The sequence below is a fragment of the Onychomys torridus genome, chromosome 15 (assembly GCF_903995425.1).
Source record: "Onychomys torridus chromosome 15, mOncTor1.1, whole genome shotgun sequence".
NCBI classification, from domain to species: domain Eukaryota; kingdom Metazoa; phylum Chordata; class Mammalia; order Rodentia; family Cricetidae; genus Onychomys; species Onychomys torridus.
This window is the reverse complement of record NC_050457.1, coordinates 24,364,489-24,385,172: the sequence shown is the minus strand read 5'-3', so window position 1 is coordinate 24,385,172 and position 20,684 is coordinate 24,364,489. Positions and strand designations below refer to the sequence as shown.

The 20,684-nt window shown below is 42.1% G+C and overlaps 2 protein-coding genes across 2 annotated transcripts in view; both read left to right on the top strand.

Moving 5' to 3' along the window:
- Nucleotides 1–1,330, top strand: part of Mrps36 (mitochondrial ribosomal protein S36) — a 9,137-nt gene extending 7,807 nt beyond the window's left edge. The window contains exon 4 of the mRNA XM_036207126.1: nucleotides 798–1,330. Within this exon, the coding sequence (XP_036063019.1) occupies nucleotides 798–815 (18 nt within the window). The 3' untranslated portion in view covers nucleotides 816–1,330. The remainder of the gene's footprint in view (nucleotides 1–797) is intronic.
- A 4,498-nt stretch (nucleotides 1,331–5,828) lies between these two features.
- Cdk7 (cyclin dependent kinase 7) overlaps nucleotides 5,829–20,684 on the top strand; it is a 31,787-nt gene continuing 16,931 nt past the window's right edge. Inside the window, exons 1-7 of the mRNA XM_036207125.1 lie at nucleotides 5,829–6,046; nucleotides 6,313–6,372; nucleotides 13,014–13,047; nucleotides 14,220–14,287; nucleotides 16,932–17,000; nucleotides 18,121–18,231; nucleotides 19,537–19,655. Of these exons, the coding sequence (XP_036063018.1) occupies nucleotides 5,981–6,046; nucleotides 6,313–6,372; nucleotides 13,014–13,047; nucleotides 14,220–14,287; nucleotides 16,932–17,000; nucleotides 18,121–18,231; nucleotides 19,537–19,655 (527 nt within the window). The 5' untranslated portion in view covers nucleotides 5,829–5,980. The remainder of the gene's footprint in view (nucleotides 6,047–6,312; nucleotides 6,373–13,013; nucleotides 13,048–14,219; nucleotides 14,288–16,931; nucleotides 17,001–18,120; nucleotides 18,232–19,536; nucleotides 19,656–20,684) is intronic.

Below are 20,684 nucleotides of genomic sequence, written 5' to 3'. Positions count from 1 at the left end.
CTCATATCATCAATCATCAATCTTTTTTTTGAGACAAGGTCTTTTTTTTTTTTTTTTTTTTTTAAAGATCTATTTATTCATTTAAAGTGTATATATTGTTCTGCTGCATGTATGCCCGCACACCAGAAGAGGGCGCCAGGTCTCATTATAGATGGTTGTGAGCCACCATGTGGTTGCTGGGAATTGAACTCAGGACCTCTGGAAGAGCAGCCAGTGCTCTTAATCTCTGAGCCATCTCTCCAGCCCGAGACAGGGTTTTTCTATGCAGCCCTGGCTGTCCTGGAAATTTCTGTGTAGACCAGGCTGGCCTCAAACTCACCTGCCTTTTCCTCCCACATGCTGGGATTAAAGAGTCCACCATTACACCTAGCTTTGTCATCAATATTGAATCCTTTCTAGATCTGAATTTATAACATTTACTGTAAATGCCTCCAAACTCTGCAAAACCCTGAATTTTTGTTTTGTTTTTGTTGTTGTTGTTTTGTTTTTCGAGACGGTTTCTCTGTGTAGTTTTGGTGCCTGTCCTGGATCTCACTCTGTAGACCAGGCTGGCCTCGAACTCACAGAGATCCACCTGCCTCTGCCTCCCGAGTGCTGGGATTAAAGGCCTGTGCCACCACCACCCAGCGTGCCATGATTTCTCAGAGGCCAGTCTGAGCTTTATATTTCTAGGCCAGCCTGGGTTACAGAGTGAGATATTGTCTCAAAAAACCAGGCAGAGCCTGAAGACCATTTTTATTATATAAATTATGGTCAATTTCTTACTTCATCTCCTTCCTTTATGCTTCTCTTTTCAGCGTGGAGGCCCAGAATGACCACTGTGCTTGCTGTTTGCTGTCAGACAAAAGGATTATCTTTACAATACAGGACTTCGAAAATGTCAAATAAAAATTGTACATTAAACAACCTTAATAAGTATTCTGCAAAGAGTGAAGTATGGGAACTCTAGATGGCCACTTGTATCTCCTCTATGTATATTGGTCAGCTTCTCTGCAAGCTGGCCTGCATACCTATTAAAGTCACATTTTTACATGTTAGCCTATTAACTTCCTCTTGATTATGAAGTGTTACCAGTCATGAGCTGTTATAAGCACACAGTATCTAGTAAATGATCAAATTTCCTCTTTTCTGTTTGTTTAGACATAAAGATAATTTATGAAACACAATTCCTGCTATAAGGAAGTTTTTTTCCCTGAAATTGGATGAGGAGCAGTGAGATATTTCCACTATTATTAAATATCTGGCTTTTTTCATTCACAAGGTTATCTGATGTAATCATACCCTATTCTAAGTAATAAAAATGTAATTTAAATAAAAGCTGGCAGTGGAATTAAGACTATGAAGATAATATAAAAGATTATATGTACTTATATTCAGAAAAAGTGTCTATTATAGGGAGTGTCACAACTGTGAGTGAAGTCCTGAGTGAATGTTAACATGAGCATGGCCATGTCCAGGACTCCAAAGCTTCAGCTGCTCAGGAATGGTAGCTAACGCCTTACCTGGATAGGCTCAGAGAGACCACGTATTAGTGTTTATGAATGATTGATCAGTGACTGTGGAAACTAAGAGCTGCAGCTTCTTCCTTCCTGTTGTTTTTCCAGCCTAAGATTGCTGACCTACAGAGACCCCCACCCTGCCACACTCCCCACCCCCGTGAGCTCTACTGATTCATAGGCTGAGGTTTTAGGAGCAGTGGGAGAACCCCAGCATTACTGTACGTGTGTCTGTCTATCACTTCTTCATTCCATCACCGTTCTAGTCAGGGTTCCAGAACCCAAGCCCAATGGGTCGCCACAATGTATAAATAATAGGTAAGATGAATATAGCATAGGAACAAATACTTTACTAAAAATTACTGTTTGGGAAAATGTTTCATTTATCTTATTGTTTGTGATCATACTTGCAAATCTTGATAACTTTGACTATCTTAATGTCTGAGTCTCAAAATCCAACTTACTAGGCAACCAATGAAACTATAAAGGTTCTCCTGCTAGTCTTCACAAAGCTGACTAAATCCTCTTCCATACTTGTAATGATTTCTACAATATATTTTATAAAGAAGGCATCCTTAATGAGTAACCCATGATCAATGGACACTAGAATTGTGTTATTTTCCATGTTTGTTCAATTGCCCGTGGGCTAATCTTTACTTTTTTTTAAACATTTATTTATTATTTATTATGTGTACAGTGAGTGTTTGGCCTGCAGGCCAGAAGAAGGCACCAGATCTCATTACAGATGGTTGTGAGCCACCATGTGGTTGCTGGGAATTGAACTCAGGGCCTCTGGAAGAACAGCCAGTGCTCTTAACCTCTGAGCCATCTCTCCAGCCCCTAATCTTTACTTTTTTATCATTCCAGAGTTGATTTGTTTTTGTTTTGTTTTTTTCTGAAGCTGAGGACTGAACCCAGGGCCTTGCACTTGCTAGGCAAGTGCTCTACCACTGAGCTAAATCCCCAACTCCTTGTTTTTCTTATAAGTTCTGTGCTATGAATGTTGCCCTAATGAGCAATAAGGGTTTATATTTGATGTTAGTAGTAAGCTATTCTGGTAACATGAAAAGTATATAATTCATTTTTTGTTTTTGTTTTTGACAGGGTCTTAGGTAGTTTGGCTAACCTGGAATGTACTACATAGACCTGCATGGCTTCAAACTCATAGAAATCCCTGCTTCGGCAATGCTGGGATTAAAGGCATGAACTGACATGCCCAATTATATATATTTTTTCCAAATAAAATTATTTAGGGGTGAGGACATGGCTCCATCAGTAGAGTGCTTGCCAAGCAGTCCTGAGGGCCTCAGCACCCACGTAAAAAGCTGGGAGTAGCTATGTACTTGGGATCCTCCTTCTGAGAAGGCAGAAAGGCAGGACCCTGGAACTCTGGCCAGCCAGACTAGCTGAATTGGTGAACCCTGGGCTTAGACTGTCAGAAACCCAGATGGAGTGATTGAAGAAGACACTCAACACTGACTGTCTGCTGCATTAACGCCCCCTAAATGTATGCATACACCACACAAAAACACATACACAGATTACTTTGGGGCTGTGGATAGTTCAGTGAGCTCTTGCCTAGCATTCACAAGGCCTTAGATTCAATCCCATGGCTTCAAAACAAAATAGATGGGTTTCTGTAGTCTGTATGTGTTTTACTTGGTCCTAAATGGTGACAGAGGGCTGAAGCAATAGCTACCTAACCACTTGCCAGACATTTGCTTTACCCGGGCAAAGTCATTTAACCTTTCCAGCCGTGTTGGAGTAGGTCCTATTATTGAGAAGGAAATCACTTTAAGTCATTCACCTAGTGACTGAATGCTGGTTGGCCAGTATTCAAAAGCAGGCATTCTGGATCCAGAGCCACTACTACACTATACCAGCATCTCAATTACCAGTCTTTGTACTCTGTTGCTATCTCCAACATGTCCCTAAAAATTAAGACGCTAAGTTTTAGAAACATCCGTTGTAAAGAAAGGGGGGAGGGGTGGAATGCCATTTTGACAGCTGCTCCAGCTCAGAACTTTGGGATTAGCCTGTTAGTGGATCCTACAGGCTAGGAGTCAAAATTTAGTATCACTCTAGTGAAGCCATCTGTTTTACCACAATAATTCTCCAACAGATCGTCTTGGTTTTCCTTGCTCTTTCGGTCTATGGTCTAGTCTTTCAGCAAACCTTTTAAAACATCATCTGGGACCAGAGAGATGGACCAGCAGGGAAAAAAAAGATTCCAACCATCAAGCCTGAAGACCTGACCTTCAAATGTGTACCGTGGCACCCCTGCCATAATGACAATAAATAAAATGGAATAAAAAAATTAGTCTATTGTATTGAAATCCAGCGAATTTTCTGTGACATTTCTTTTTTTTTCTCTCCCCCCCCCCCCCCCCAGACGGTTTCTCTGTGTAGCTTTGCACCTTTCCTGGAACTCACTCTGTAGCCCAGGCTGGCCTGGAACTCACAGAGATCCACCTGCCTCTGCCTCCAGAGTGCTGGGATTTCATAACGCTTATCATCATGCCTCACAGTTAACTCTTTCTGAGACAGGATCTCACTGTGTAGACTTAAATAGTTGGACCCGATTATCTTTTAATCTTCCACAAGGGGATGCTGGCATTAAAGGCACGAATGCATCTTAAATGAGTTTTTTTTTTAATTGCAGTGATTAATGTTAACTACGAAGTTGGATTCTAATCACAACCAGGTTGGTTATGTTGTTGTTCCAGAATTTTGTGATTCATGAATTGGGTAGAATTCATTACAGAATTTTAGAATGAACTCCCAAGGAACAATAGCAAAACATGTTTTTGTTGTTGTTTGTAGCCCAGGCTCTCTTGGAAATTGCAAGGTTCCTGCCCTAACTTCCAGACTGCTTAAGCGCCCTGCCATGCCTGGCCGAGCTAGGCATGTCTGGGGATGGAACAAGAACCAGGAATGGCAGGGGGAATCGGATTGGTTAACTGAGCTGACTTTACTTTTTCATAAGGGTTAAGGCACTTCTTTATGTCACCTAAAACGGGCCAGTTTGGGAGATCTGGCTGCTAGTTTCTTGGACAGTCAGATAAGTAACTTAGTTTCTGCTTACTGTAGAACTTAAGGATGCTTGACTCCCTTTTGGCTTGATCTGGTGAACTCTGTGTAGAAGCTTAATTCAAACTAATGATCTCATAGATTTTATTAACAGAGGTTATTAAGGGCCTTACAGATGGTTCAGCTCTTGAGAGCACTTGTTCTTCCAGAGGACCCACATTCAGTTCTCAGCACCCACATGGTGGCTCATAGCCATCTGTAACTCCAGTTCCTGAGGATTCAATGCCTCCTCTCCCTCTCTCTCTCTCTGTCTCTCTCTCTCTCTCTCTGTCTCTCTCGTCTCCCTCCCTCCCTCCCTCCCTCCCTCCCTCCCTCTCTCTCTCTCTCTCTCTCTCTCTCTCTCTCTCTCTCTTTTCTAGACAGGGTTTCTCTGTAGCTTTGGAGCCTGTCCTGGACTAGCTCTGTAGACCAGGCTGGCCTCGAACTCACAGAGATCCAATTACAGGCGTGTGCCGCCACCACCACCCAGCTAATGCCTTCTCTTGACCTCAATGGGCAATGTACACATATTCACAGACACACATGCAGGCAAAATACCCATACACATAAAATAAAAATTAAAAGCAAAGGTATTAAAACGTGTGGTTCTTGCCTTAGAAGCAATTTCGGCTTCATTGGTTTCCTCGTGAGAAAAAAGCTCAACAATGTGAAAATCAATTCTTAAATCCACCAAGAAATTGAGGTCTCAGCAAAACCTCTCTCCACCCTCCACCCTGCAAACTGGAGCGATGTGTAAGCAAAAATATGTATGGCCCAAATGGAGTCTTTTGCTGGAGCCAGTAATTGACAGATAGGCTTGAAGCGTAATTACTAATTGCACAGCGGACACTGTGACTATGTTTAAACGCTGTGTGTTTCTCTTCATTCATTAGTTTCGATTTTAGAGAAGACAAAAGACCTATTCTATAACATAATGTTCATCAAGGCTGGGTTTTGCTTCCCTAGGCCTGTTTCTGTATAAATGAGTCTTTAAGAACTTGGCTGTCCTGGAGAGGTTTGGCGTCCATAGCGACTGAGGCGCCAGGACAACGCAAAGCAAGACCGGTGCAAGGCCAAGCCCGAGCTCAACTCCGAACTCGGAAACACCATGCCAGAACGCTGACCTATCGTTGGAAGTGACGCAAATCCCAGTAAAAAAGACGAAGACAGAAGACATGCACAAATTGACAGCCATCAAAGACACGTCGCTTCCGGCCACAGTGCGCACGTGGCAGGGGGAGGGGGAGGCCCATAGCCCAGTTCGGCTTCCGTAGGGCTGGCCCCGCCCACACTTCCGCTATGGTGGCTTGTGTGCGTTCCGTGAACGGAAGTAGCTGTTGGGAGCGTTCAGACGCTTTAAATTCCTGCGGGGGTGGAGGTCCCGGCTTTCGTCTGGAGTCTGGCTTCTCACCCGCATGGCTGTGGACGTGAAGTCTCGAGCGAAGCGCTATGAGAAACTGGACTTCCTCGGGGAGGGACAGGTGAGGCCCTGGGCTGATTCGGGCCCGCGCGGCCATTCTGGCGCAGGCACATCCTGGCCACCGCGGGCTCTCCTTGGGGGAGGCTGGCCCGAACGGTGCCCCGCTTCCACCCTCCTGGAGAAGAGGCCGCCCGACCACCTAGCAAGCCGCTGCGAGTCCGCTCCAGAACCCGGCTTAAAAAAAAAAAAAGAGTGGGGGAGGACAACCCAAACCAACCATCATCACGCGAAGACCTCTCACGAATTTGTTACTGTGTTTCTTTGTAGTTTGCTACGGTCTATAAGGCCAGAGATAAGAACACCAACCAAATTGTCGCCATTAAGAAAGTGAGTTACCTTTTTACGTTGTTGCCTCTCCAGTCTTTGTGTGTCTTGCCTGCCACGTAGCCCTCGCCGGCACTGAGCTAGCTATGTAGACACGGCTGGCCTACAGCTTGCTGCTAGACTTCCGCTTCTGCCTTGCAAGTGTTGGGTTTGCAGGCGTGCGCCGCCACGCCGGGCAATTCTTCAAGAAAATAGTTGTGTATTATTAGTTGATCGGTTGATGAGTTGATTGCTCTTGAGACAGTCTTGCTGTGTGGTCCAGGTTGGTTTCCAACCCGAGGAAACCCCCCTGCCTCTGCTTGCCGAGTACTGGGATTGCAGATATGCACGACGTTTGGCTTCATTTTAATACGCACTGACTGTGGAAATTACACGATTTCTAGAGACAATAGTATTTATTAGTGTATTGTGTTTTAAGATGGAACTCGAACTGAACCAGTTATTGTTGAAACAATAAAAACTAGAACTTTTTGTTCCATAAAAGTTGGTTGTTGCTGGGGCGGTGGTGGCGTATGCCTTTAATCCCAGCACAGGCAGAGGCAGGCGGATCTCTGTGAGTTGGGCCAGCCTGGGCTATAGAGTTCCAGGAAAGGCGCAAAGCTACACAGAGAAACCCTGTCTCAAAAAAACCCCAAAAGTTAAAAACAAGTTGGTTTTTGGCCAAGGAGGCAAGTACTACCATCTCCTCAATTCTTTGGGATGCCATGATCTTTCCAGGCCTCAGGTTGTTATATCTATGTTATCTGTACAGAAATGTTTTTATCGGCATTAACAACACAGATGCAGTGCCCTTTCTAAAATGATTGAAGTGATTTTTAAACTTATTCATTGACAACACTTGTGACATAGTTTCCTGTGTGCCAGACACTTTGACAGATTTCCCCCCCAACCTGCCCTTCCACACAGCCTGTAAAATAGGTAAAGGTGTCCTGTCTCATGCTTGCGGTCCCTGAGGCTAGGTGGATGACTTCACGATCACACCGCTAGTGATTGCTGAGGCCAGGACTAGAGAGGACTAGAGTGCAGTTGTTGGCTGCTCTTTCTCACACTGCTGAACTCTAGCCATCTGAGGGCCACGGTTTTTCCTCACAGACCTTGGGCCTGTTGGTGTCGTTGACCTCCGTTTTCCTGTGCTACTTTGAATGTTTCCTCCTTTGTAAACTCATTACTCCCTTGAAGTGTGGATGGTCAGGCTTCCATCTTCTTTTCAGGTGTTTCTGCTATTATTATCTTTGTTTTAAGAAATTACTTTTGTATAAGTAAATAAATAAATAATTCTGGGTGGGGTGTGTGTACCACAGCGCATGTGAAACTCAGGACAACTGTGGAGCTGGTTCTCTTTCCATCTGTAGGTTCTGGGAATTGAACTCCAACTTGGCAGCAAGTACCTTCACCCAGTGAGCAATCTTGCTGGCCCCTGTTTTTTATTTTTTCACTTCTCATATTCTTGTTTTCCAGCTTGTGATTTGTGATCTACTGCCATATTTCACTAAACTCTTGATACTCTTAGCTGTACGTGGTGACTAATACTTGTAATCCCAGCTACTCCAAAGGTTGAAGCAAGAGAATCCAAAGGCAGTATTTCCCAGTACTGGGGAGGTGCAGATAGGCAACTCCCCAAGGCTAGCTCCATGCAGCCTACCCTGTTTGGTGAATTTCAATGAGAGACACTGTCTAAAAAAACCAAGATGGACAGTGTCTAAGGAAGGACAGTTGAGCTATCATCTGGCCTGCACAAGCTCAAATATACATACACATATAAAATTCAATACCTGCCTGGGCTAAAGAGTGAATTTCAAGGCTAGCATAGGCAACTTAGTAAGACCCTGTCTCAAAATAAAAAATAAAAGGAGGCCTTGGCTCAGCGGTAGAGTATTTGCCTAGTATATGTGAAGCCCACTGCTTTGAAAAACAAACAATAGCAAACAAAACACCACAAACCTCTTAAATATCTCTTTTCTTGAGATGGGAACTCTGGCCAGACAGTGGTGGCGCACGCCTTTAGTCCCAGGGTATCAGAGCCAGGCGGATCTCTGAGTTCCAGGCCAGCCTGGTCTACAGAGCAAGATCCAGGAAAGGTGCAAAGCTACACAGAGAAACCTTGTCTCAGAAAACAAACAAACAAAAGATGGGAACTCTGTAGCCTCAGTTGGCCTGGAACTCTTTATATAGCCCAGGCAGACCTCAGTCTCTCAAATGATATTATTGTATGAGCCACTGTCCATCATCCCTCTTAACTCTGATGATGGCTTTGTCATCTTCAGGTCTACTTCTGGGTCATCTTATCCCAGCCACACTGACCTTTCTATTCCTTTGGACATGTGAAATTTGTTCTAGTCCCCGGATTGTTGTATTTTCTCTTTCAAGGTTGCTGTGTTTTCTATCTAGAACTTGGTGTGGCTGAATTCTTATTATTTAGGTTTCTCTCCCTCTCTGTATATGCAGCAAAACAGGTGTTCCACTTTTCTTCCCTGTTCTTTGTAATTCTTCATTCTGTGTCATTTTCATGTCATCATAATCTGAAATCCTTCCATCTGAGTTCATTGCCCACCAAACTCTGTTCACATTATACCTGGACTGTGATGAGCACATCTGTAGGCATTTGTTCTGCCTGCGTGTTTATCTGTACAACTATGTATAGAGGCCAAAAGAGTGTCTTATCCTGAGACTGGTGTTACAGACGATTGTAAGCTACCACATGGGCAGTGGGAGGCGTCAAACCCAGGTCCTCTGGAAGAGCAGCCAGTGAGTGCTCTTACTCACCTGTGCTGACTTATCTGGGTACAGTGGAGTGTGTTCTTAGGAGACATATAGGAAGACCATCTGAGTCTAGGAGTTCAATCCAGCCTGGGCAAACAGTGCACTCTGTATCTAAAACAGAGAAGACCTTGAGTTGACTGATAGTCTTTTCACATGGTCGACATAGTGGATTTTGTAATTGGAAGTACAAGTGGGTTTTCTTGTCTGCTTTTAACATTCATTAGAATTTAGAATCCAGCTTGTTTCTCCTTTTGAAAAGCCCTATGACCTGACTGCAAAGTTACTGTGTAAGAGAGAATGATCTTAAACTCCTGCCTCTGTCCCCTGTGGTAGGTATCCTGTATCATTACAAAATGGTTCTTCCTTGAAGGTGACTTAAATGCTCTTTTTATTTCATTTCAAATAATTCATTTTTGTGGTTTCAAGTTACTAACAAGCAAAGGCTTTTAACATACTATACCATCTCTTGTTTTGGTTATTCGGTTTTGCACTGATACTTATCTCCAGAACATCTGGAGTAGCTCGTTTGTGGGTCTCCCCTCCCCCACCTCAGACAGCATTTGTACTTTTCTTCTGTGAGCATTGAGGATTTGGTGCTGTGAACCTTCCTTTTCCAAAACTCATAATTTCTACTTATGTTCGTGTGTTAACACCCTCTTTGATTTTACAAAAAAAAAAAAAAAGACTCATTAAACTGCTTTTGCATTTATTATGACTTGGACTTCTTAAAATACTGCTGATGTGACTGCTTTAGCAGTTAGGAGCACTGGCTGTTCTTATAGAAGACCTAAGTTTGGTTCCCAGAATTCGTGTGGTGACTAACAACTGTCTGCTACTCCTGTTCCAGGAGAGCCAACACCTTCTGTCCTCCACAGGCTCAAGGCATGCATGTGGTCCACAGACATACGTGCAGGCAAAACACCCATGCACATAAATTTTTTTTTTTAATGACATGGAATTGCTATGTGTTTCCTGTTTCCCACCTAACTTAGCCAGTTTGCCCTGTTGGCTTTTGGGTCATTATCTGTGTGTACATTGCTGTATGAGTACAGCTTATAGGTGTTTGTGGTGCAGGCACATGATTTTCAGGTCTCCTCGTGCACAGGCCGCTGGAGTAGGACATCTGATGACTTCCTCCATTGTTCTTTGCTTTAATTGTCTTTGAAACAAGGTCTGTCAATACAAGCAGGTGCTTGCTATATTGGTTTGGCTAGCAAGGCAGGCTGATTGGCTGGCTGGCTCACCAGCAAGCCCTCTCGAATCTTTCTGTCCAGTGATGGGACTTGAGGCACACGTAGCCATGGCTGGCCTTTTACCGGGTGCTGGGGACTTGAATTCACATCCTCATGCGTGTAGAGCCAGTGTTACCACTGAACCAATCCCAGGACTCCTCTCCCCTTTAAAATTGTATGTATATGTATGCATATGTGCCTACATGAGTGCATATGTAGATTGAGCCCAGGGCCTTGAGCATTCTAGGTAAGTGCTTTGTCATTGAGCCACATTCCTAGCCTGTATTATTGATCTTTGTTTTTTAATTTTGAAGTATTTTGTGTTTGTCTCTATTTCTATGGGTGAGAGCACATGCTGCTCTATTAGAGGATGTGTATAAGTGTATAAGGGGGAATGGAGTGGAGTCTTGGAGTTGTTTTAAAATTTTAGCTGGCTTAAGTGTAGCAAAATACTAATCACTTAAATCTTGGTGATAAAGAACTTCATGAGATTATTCTTGTTTGTTTCTGTTCTTTTTTGTTTTGTTTTTTGTTTTTGAGAGAGAGTTTCTCTGTGTAGCCCTAGCTGTCTTAGAACTTCCTTTGCAGACCAGGCTGGCCTCAAATTCACAGAGATCCACTTGCCTTCCAAGTGCTGGGATTAAAGGTGTGTGCCACCACCACCCAATTTGAGATTCTTATTTTTTTTTTCTTTTTTTAAAATTTGTGTGCATGTGTTTTACCTACATGACAGTGGCAGGTCCCCTGGAACTGGAGATGCAGACAGTTGGGGGCTGATATGTAGGTGCTGGGAATTGAACCTGGGTCCTCTGGAAGAACAGCCAGGGCCCTTAACCACTGAACTATCTCTCTAGTCTCTGAGATTAGTCTGTTTTTATTGTGTGTCTATTTTGAGTTTTTCCCATATAAATTTCATAATTGGTTTGTCAGTTCCCTGTGTCTTACATTTGTGCTATAATACGAGGCTCATTTTTAAATAGAAGGTTCTCTTTGTAGCATACATTAGGAACATTTTTTAAGGAAGAATAAGTGTTTTCCAGAGGTAATCCTTTCAGTGATAGACAACTCTTGTATAAAGTAGTTAAGGAGCAGAATACTCTTTAACCTGGTCATTGCTTTGTGTAAGACTAAATTTCCTAGTGGTGGTGGTGCACCCTTTAATCCCAGCACTCGGGGAGGCAGACGCAGGCAGATTTCTGTGAGTTTGAGGCCAGCCTGGCCTACAGAGTGAGATCCAGGACAGGCACCAAAGCTATACAGAGAAACCCTGTCTCAAAAAAAAAAAAAAAAAAAACCAAACAAACAAAAAAAAAGACTAAACTTCCTAACATGATGTTATGCTTTGCTTAGTCAGTGTTAACCATTTCTTACATCCATCACATTTTGTAAGTTTGCTTTGTGAAAATTGGACATATGTGTTATTTTCATGTTACTTTTTTCTCCCAAGTATACTAAATAGAAGTAATTTGGGGGAAATAAATTAGCATACTCTCAGTTATCCAGTATGTATTTAACTTGAAAAGGTGAAAGAGGTCTGGGTGTGATGATTAACACATGTAATCCTAGCATTTTAGAGGCTGAGATGTGGATTTGAAAGTTCGGGCCACCCTGGACTACATACAGCAAGACCCTCTCTCAAAAACAAAGCAAAATAAACAGAACTTAAACTCAAACCTGGTGGTGGTGGTACACCTTTAATCCCAGCACTCCTCGGGAGCCAGAGGCAGGCAGGCAATGTGAATTTGAGGCCAGTCTGGTCTATAGATTGAGTTCCAGTACAGCCAGGGCTACATAGAGAAACCCTGTCTCAAAAAACACCCAAAAAGCAAAAAAGGCGGAGCATGAAGGAGTCAGTTACTACTTGTGAGTGTTTACACGTACCACAGTATGCTCTGAAGGTCAGGACAGCTTGTGGGAGTCCAGGGGATTAACCTCAGATTGTAGAGTATCAGATGAGCCTTGTGAGTTCAGCTGCTTAAATGTGTAGTTCAGAAACTTGAAGAAGATGATTGATTCACTTTGGTCCTGCTATGCTGGAGCTCACATTCTGCCTTGGACGTGTTGTGACTCTGCTCCTGAGCAATACCTTCAGCCTTTGGATTTCCAGTTCTCCTGAGCTACATATTATCGCTACATGCTTTTACTGTGGCTCATTTTTTAAAGACAGTGTCTAGAACTCAGTGTGAGTGCTGAGTTGAAAGGACTGCACCTCCATCCAGTCTCAGCTGTTTGATTTATTTGAGGCAGAATCTTACTATGGAGCCCAGGCTTTGCCTCTCAAGTATTGAGACTACAGGAGTGCACCATTATGTTGGTCCTGTTTGTAGCTACACCTTTGTGCATATAGATTATATATTAACCCATGGTGAGTTTTTGTTTGGTTTTATTTCTAAAATGTTTGTTATTTTATGTGTATCAGTGTTTTACTTCCATGTATGTCTGTGCACTACATGCCTAGTTCTATCCAAGGTCAGAAGTGGGCATTAGATCCCATTAGAACTGGCGATTGTGAACTGTTGTATGGGTACTGAGAATTGCACTTAGATTCTTTAGAATCAGCCCATGAGTGTTCTAGCCCATGAACCATCTCCATCCTAAACACATTGTTAATGTATATGTTTTGTTTTCTTCCCCGCTCCCCTTCTCTCCCAGATCAAACTTGGACACAGGTCAGAAGCTAAAGATGGTAAGTATTAAATATAATTTAATCAAATAAGAGCTGTGTTTATTTTGATCTGAGGAGATGAGGAAAATATCAATTAGAGCTGATGATAATTCTGTAGCATTTATTAGTGTCTCCAGAACAGTGGCTCTCGACTTCTGGGCTTGACTCCTTTGGAGATTGAACATCCCTTTCACAGGGTGGCATATCAGATATCTTGATCAGATAATTACATTATGATTCATAACAGCAAAATTACAGTTGTGAAGTAGCAACAAAAATTTATACTTGGGGTCATTACAACATGAATTGTTTTAAAGGGTCACAGAATTAGGAATGCTGAGAACCACTGGTCTAGAGAGTAAAGAGTGTCCCGTCAGAAAGAACATTTGTGCATTACAAGGATTCAGATCATGTAAGTGGAGGGCAGTGAGGTTGTCGGGCCCTTGTCTGGATGTCCTCAGTACTGCTGGGGCTGTTGTAAGTCATTGCCTTTTGCATTCCTGGTTTTCTAATTGCTTTGAGAGATTCAGGGATACATCTTCACAGAAGAACACAAAGTTATCCTGGAATGGACACACTGGGGAAACATTTACTTCTTATTCTCAAGCCTTTTAGAGTGTCGGGTCCTGTTTATCTGTGAAAATGTCATCATCTGTGAAAGTGCCAGCATTGGGTTTTAATTTTGATTTCTGTCATTCTATTGAAAAAAGGCATCCTCAGTGCTAATTTGCTATTAGCACACAGTCTTCCTTTAGCTATAGGACAAGAGAAAAGACCCTATTACCACTTGTCCGTTACATGTCTGTATATGTTATTGTAATGATTTTCAGAATGATATAGAAGCAAGTATTTTCTTCATCATTTTTCATAGACTATGTTAAGCTGCTTTTTAAAGATTTATTATGTATATAGTGTTCTGCCTACTTGCCAGAAGAGGGCACCAGATCAAATTATAGATAGTTGTGAACTACTATCTGGTTGTTGGGAATTGAACTCTTAACTTCTGAGCCATCATTCCAGCCCCATATGTTAAACTACTTTAAAACAATGTGAGAAAAAGAACTTTCTCATACATATACTCATTTTTGTGTGTGAAATGTTTATTTCTTGAAGTGACTTTCCAAAAAAAAAAATGTGTAAAAGGTTTGAGATTTCAGAATTATTGTTCATTTTTTTGCATTCTTTTTCCATAGGTATAAATAGAACAGCCTTAAGAGAGATAAAATTGTTACAGGAGCTAAGTCATCCAAATATAATTGGTGTGAGTATGATCTAAGTTGTTTGCTTTTGGGGATTCTCCATATTCTGAATATGATGAATATTGATCAGAGGCTCAGCAGGATGAGTTGATAGAGATAAGCCTTGAAAGTTGATCAGCTTGAAATTCTTTTCCGAGTCAGGTTGTCTTTGTGTAACAGTCCTGGCTGTCCTGGAATTTGCTTTGTAGACCAAGCTGGCCTCAAACTCACTGAGATCCACCTGTCTCTGCCTCCCAAGTGCTGGGATTAAAAGTGTGTACTACTACCACCCCGCTAAAATGTATCTTCTGTCCCATTTTTGCTAGAAGTAGTATCATTAGCATTGTGACTATAACTGATGAGGTGAGTCAGACATTGCAAACAGGCTACTTTTGTCAGAGATGATTCAAATCCTAGAGAGCTGTAGCCACGGGGTTAAGAGGAAGCAATTGCAGTCAAATACAGATCCTTTCTTTTGGCTGCGGGAGGGCTGGAGTGTGTTCTTTTGATCTTTTTTCAGGCTAGCCAGCTGAAAACATTTATGGTGTCTGCAGTGGGGCCTGCCATGGACAATCACACATTCAAAGGATGGCGGATGTGATTTAGAAGATACTCTTTGTTGGGCGGCCCTTTTTTTTTTTTTTTTGGAGCTGAGGATTGAACCCAGGGCCTTGCTCTTGCTAGGCAAGCGCTCTACCACTGAGCTAAGCTAAATCCCCAACCCTGTTGGGCAGCCTTTTGTGCAGTGTAGCTTTGAACTCATGGGCTCAGGTGCTTCTGTCTTGTTTCCCAAGTAATTAGTGTTTGTGGGGTATCCACCAGAGAAGAGACAGCTCAGGCATGGCTTAAGCCAATAGACAGTCTCATTAACTGGCTGGCAAGCACACTGAGTGTTTGGAACCCAGTGTAACACCAAGCTGTTCTCAAGGTGAGCTTTTGAGCACAAAAACCACATTCAGGGTTGACATTCTTCAGTTAACAAGAACAGTTGGCCACAGTTGGAACTACAGAAGCCAAAGAAGAAGGTTAGTGCGTTTTCCCAGAGCTGTGGACTGTGATGGGTTAGGTCTGTGTTTTCATTGGCAAGTGTTACTGCTTACACGCTGAGTTTTATGACCTGAATGGGACTTCCATCATGGAGTCAGTTGTGCTAAGGTGTGGGGCCTGTTACAGTTAGTTACAGTAATTACGGTACTGGAACTACAAGTGTATATCACTGTACTTGGCAAGAATTTTCTTAAGCATTTTGCTTAGATATTTGTATTTGTTTTTTTGAGTCAGGGTTTCTCCGTGTAGCCCTGCCTATCCTAGAATTCACTCTGTATCCTCTGACTCAGAGATCCATTTGCCTCTGCCTCCTGAGTGCTGGGATTAAAGGCATATGCTGCCACCATGCCTGGCAAAAAGTTTTATAAAAATTAAGAATGTTTTTCTTTTCTCACATTTTGAGTGTGTGGTATGTGTGCATGTGTATTTACCCATGTTTTGTCTGTGCATGTGTATTGGGTGGGCTGAGGTTTATATAGGATATCATTTTCTATTACTTTTCCATTTTATGCATTGAGGCAGAATCTCACTCAAAACCAGAACTCGGTGATTTGGGTAGTTTTGTTAGTTAACTTGCTCTGGGAAACCCGTCTTCACCTTCCAAGGCTGGAATTGCAGCCACACCTTTCTTACCTGACTTTTACATGGTTTCTGAAATCTGAACTCTGGTCCAATCCTCATGTTTGTATGTCAAGGGCTTTAACTGCTGAGCCATATCCCCAGTCCCAGAAATTTTTTTCAACTAGATAGTAAGGTAAAATTTTCTCTTCTTTTTTTTTTTTTTTTTTTTATTGTTTTGTTTTTTGAGACAGGGTTTTTCTGTGTAGCCTGTCCTGGAACTCTCTCTGTAGTCCAGGCTGGCCTCAAACTCAGAAATCCACCTGCCTCTGCCTCCCGAGTGCTGGCATTAAGGTGTGTGCAACCACCACCACCACCACCACCACTAGGGCTGTGAAATTTTCATTAACTTATTTATTCTAATTCTTGGGGGTTTAAGGAGAGGAGGTTTTTTTTTTAAGTTTTTAGTGAATTTGTTAAATAAGGTTTAATATTTTTGTGCCCGAGAAAACTAACTCCTATTGAAAAAAAAATGGGGCAAATGTTAAATTTAATAAAAGACTTTCAGGTTTGCAGGAAATTACCAGCAGTTTAAAAATTTAAGTGTGTGGGGGGGGGGGAGGTTTAGCTCAGTGGTAGAGCGCTTGCCTAGCAAGTGCAAGGTCCTGGGTTCGTTCCTCAGCTCCAGTAAAAAAAAAAAAAAAAACAGTAAAAATTTAAGCCAGGGGGGGGGGGGGGTGGCAGGGGTGGCACACGCCTGTAATCCCAGGCAGGTGGATCTCTGTGAGTTGGAGGCCAGCCTGGTCTACAGAGCGAGTTCCAGGAAAAGGCACAAAGCCACACAGAGAAATCCTGTCTTGAAAACCCACCATGCCCCCCCCCCAAAAAAAAACAAAACAAAACCAACCCCAAGGACTGGGGGATATATCTTTATGGTAGAACAAGGCCGTGGGTTTACCAGTACTTTGTGGGTGGAGGGGAGCAAATAACTTTTTAAAATTACTTCAGTGATAAATTCTAACGTTAAATAGAGAATAACAATTTAACTGCTTTGCTTTGCAGCTCCTTGATGCATTTGGACATAAATCTAACATTAGCCTTGTCTTTGATTTCATGGAAACTGACCTGGAGGTAAGAGTAGGGTTCCTAGAGACTCTCCACACTTAGTGAGAGAAAAACCTGCATGTTTATTCTGCTTTAAAAGGATACTGACCCACAAAAACTAGCTTACTTTTGCAGAAGTCAAAATGATCTCTGATTTCTGTACATTTGCTGTATTTCTAGTGTAGAGATTTAGATTTTTTTAAAGTCTCATGCTTTTCATTGATTGAATTTCAGAAAAACTGACAATCCAAGGTTTTAAAAACAACTAGGATCTTCATACATTGCTGGTTTGAATCCAATATTTTTTTGTGTGTAATATATATATATATAATAGGTATATATAAATATAAATGTAATATATAATATGTATATATAGATATAAACTATAAATATATAGTATATAATTATAAGTATATAATTATAAGTATAATATAGTAACTTTGGAAAATAGGACAGTTTGTCATAAAATTAAAGATACATTTACTGTCAGATCAAAGGTAAAAGATTTTTTTTTATAGTTATTTATTTTTTTAAAAAGATTTATTTATTTATTATGTATATAGTATTCTGCCTGCATGTGTCCTTGCAGGCCAGAAGGGGGCACCAGGTCTCATTACAGATGGTTGTGAGCCACCATGTGGTTGCTGGGAATTGAACTCAGGACCTCTGGAAGAGCAGCCTGTGCTCTTAACCGCTGAGCCATCTCTCCAGCCCTTGTTTTGTTTTTTTGAGACAGGGTTTCTATGTGTAGCTTTGCGCCTTTCCTGGAACTCACTCTATAGCCTAGGTTAGCCTCAAACTCACAAAGATCTGCCTGCTTCAGACTCCTGAGTGTTTGGTGTGTACCACTACTGCCTGGCAAAATACCAATGAACATAAATAAATCTTTAAAAAAAGAAAACAGTATTTAATGTCTGTCCATTTTGTTTGCCCCTTCTGACAAGTGCATTCAGTATTACTTTGGGAAATCGATGATGCTTTTTATCCACCGAATTTTGGAAATTCATGTGATGCCTTCTAAAGTGAAGTTGAATAGTCTCTCACTCATAGAAATACAGGATACATTCATTTTAAATCTATATATTTCTTAGATTTCATTTAGAATAGTGAAACATACCTGTATGTTGCTTATCTGTCTACTTTGTAGGTTATAATAAAGGATAATAGTCTTGTGTTGACACCATCCCACATTAAAGCCTACATGTTGATGACTCTTCAGGGGTTAGAGTATTTACATCAGCATTGGATTCTACACAGGGTAAGATTTTAAGTAATCATCCCAACTATCCATGAGAGGGAGAGGTCTTGCTTTATATTCCAGGATGGTGCCCAGGGTCACCTCAAATTCTTGATTCTCTGACTCCTGATTGCTAGGATTATAGATGTGTTTCACCACACCTGACTTTTAATGTTGCTGCTTAAGTTTAGGCAAACCTTGTCATTGGTCAGTTCAGGTTTCTATTTTATGTATTTTGAGTGCATGTATTTGTGTATGTGAGTGCAGGTACATGACTGGAGGAGGGTGTGTGCACAGTATATATGTGGAAGCCAGATGACAGTTCCTACGGGTCACTTCTCTCCTGCCACTCCAGGTTCTGAGAATAAAATTTAGGTCATTAAGTTTACTACAAATAGCTCTTACCTTGCCAGTTCAGTTGGTGGGTTTTGTTTTGAAGATAGTCTTCCCCTGTAGCTAAATATCTTAGTTAGGGTTTCTATTGCTGTGAAGAGACACCATGACTACAGCATCTTTTATAAGGAAAACATTTAATTGAGGGTGGCTCACTTACAGTTCAAAGGTTCAGTCCATCATCATCACGGTAGGGAACATGGCAGTGTGTAGGCAGACATGGTGCTGGCTACATCTTGATCAGAAGGCAACAGGAATTGGTCTGTATAGTACACTGAGGGAAGCTTGAGCAAAAGAGACCTCAAAGCCCACCCCACAGTGATATACTTCCTCCAGCAAGGCCACACCTAATTCAACAAAGCCACACTTCCTAATAGTGCCACTCCCTTGGGGACCATTTTCTTTCAAAGCACCACACCTAGACTGCCTTTGTCTTAAGTTTCCTAGGTTCTGGGGTTACCAGTGGGTGCCAGTATGTCCAGTTTTCTTGTTGTTGTTGTTGTTGTTGTTGTTTTGAGCTGAGGACCGAACCCCAGGGCCTTGCGCTTGCCAGGCAAGTGCTCTACCACTGAGCTAAATCCCCAACCCCCAGTTTTCTTGTTTTAAAGTTTAACTGGAGCTAGGGGCATAGATCATTTGGTAAAATTCATGCTCAACATACAAGAAGCCCTGCATTCCAGTCCTCAACACCGTATTTGCTACATAAATTGCAATCCGAGCAGTAAAGGTAGTAGCAACAGTAATTCTTGGGAGTAAAGGCAGAAGCAACAGAAATTCAAGGTTGTCCTTTTTGACTACATAGTGAATTCAAAACCAGCCTGGGCTACTTAAGACTCTGTCTCAAATAAATAGACTAGCTAAATGTCTCCTTGTGTTGTTTTCCTCTAATCCTGCTTGACTTTGTTTGTTTGTTTTGCTAACTGTTTGATACAGGATCTAAAACCAAACAACTTGTTGTTGGATGAGAATGGAGTTCTGAAACTGGCAGATTTTGGCCTGGCCAAATCATTTGGGAGTCCTAATAGGGCTTACACGCATCAAGTTGTGACCAGGTGAGGACACCTTAAGAAACTGAGAGTTCAGGTTGGGGATTTAGCTCAGTCCCTGGGTTCAATCCTCAGCTCAACAACAACAACAACAACAACAAAAAACTGAGAGTTCATGTTCACAGTTGACCACTAATGAACATCAGCTAGCTTCTCTGAACTACCTTTGTAGAACTCAGGAGTGAGTCACCGTTGGTGTTGTCTCAAATACAGCCCTTTTTATATTAAGTCTACTTTGCCACAGTGACAAGCACGCAGCTCTTTCAGACAGAATCTAATTAACTCAGTCCTCAGACTTTTTTGGTTTTTCGAGACAGGGTTTCTCTGTGTAGCTTTGCACCTTTCCTGGATCTCGCTTGGTAGACCAGGCTGGCCTCGAACTCACAGAGATATGCCTGGCTCTGCCTTCCGAGTGCTGGGATTAAAGACGTGCACCACCACCACCGCCCGGCCCAGACATATTTTTGATGAGCTAGCTGGTGATTAACTGAACTACATCTTGATTCTCCCAGTAACTTTTTTTTTTTTTTTCTTCTTCCGGAGCTGAGCACTGAACCCAGGGCCTTGCACTTGTTAGGCAAGCGCTCTACCACTGAGCTAAATCCCAACCCCCCCCCCCCAGTAACTTTTTTAACTCAAGAAATTGTAAGTGGGACATGGGTGTCAAACTCCTTTAATCCTAGCACTCAGGAGGCAGAGGCAGGCAGATCTCAAGTTGAGGCCAGCCTGGTCTACAGAGCTAATTAGTTCTAGGACAGCTGGGACTATACAGAGAAACCCTGTCTTGAAAAACAAAACAAGGGGGTTGGGGATTTAGCTCAGTGGTAGAGTGCTTGCCTAGGAAGCTCAAGGCCCTGGGTTCGATCCTCAGCTCCACATTAAAAAAAAAAATATATATATATATATATATATATATATATATGAAGAAAAAGAAAACGTGTGTGTGTGTGTGTGTGTGTGTGTGTTTTAATTAAATGCATATGTACATATATGAATGTCTGTGTATGAGTGAGGGCATCATTCTTTATCCATCTA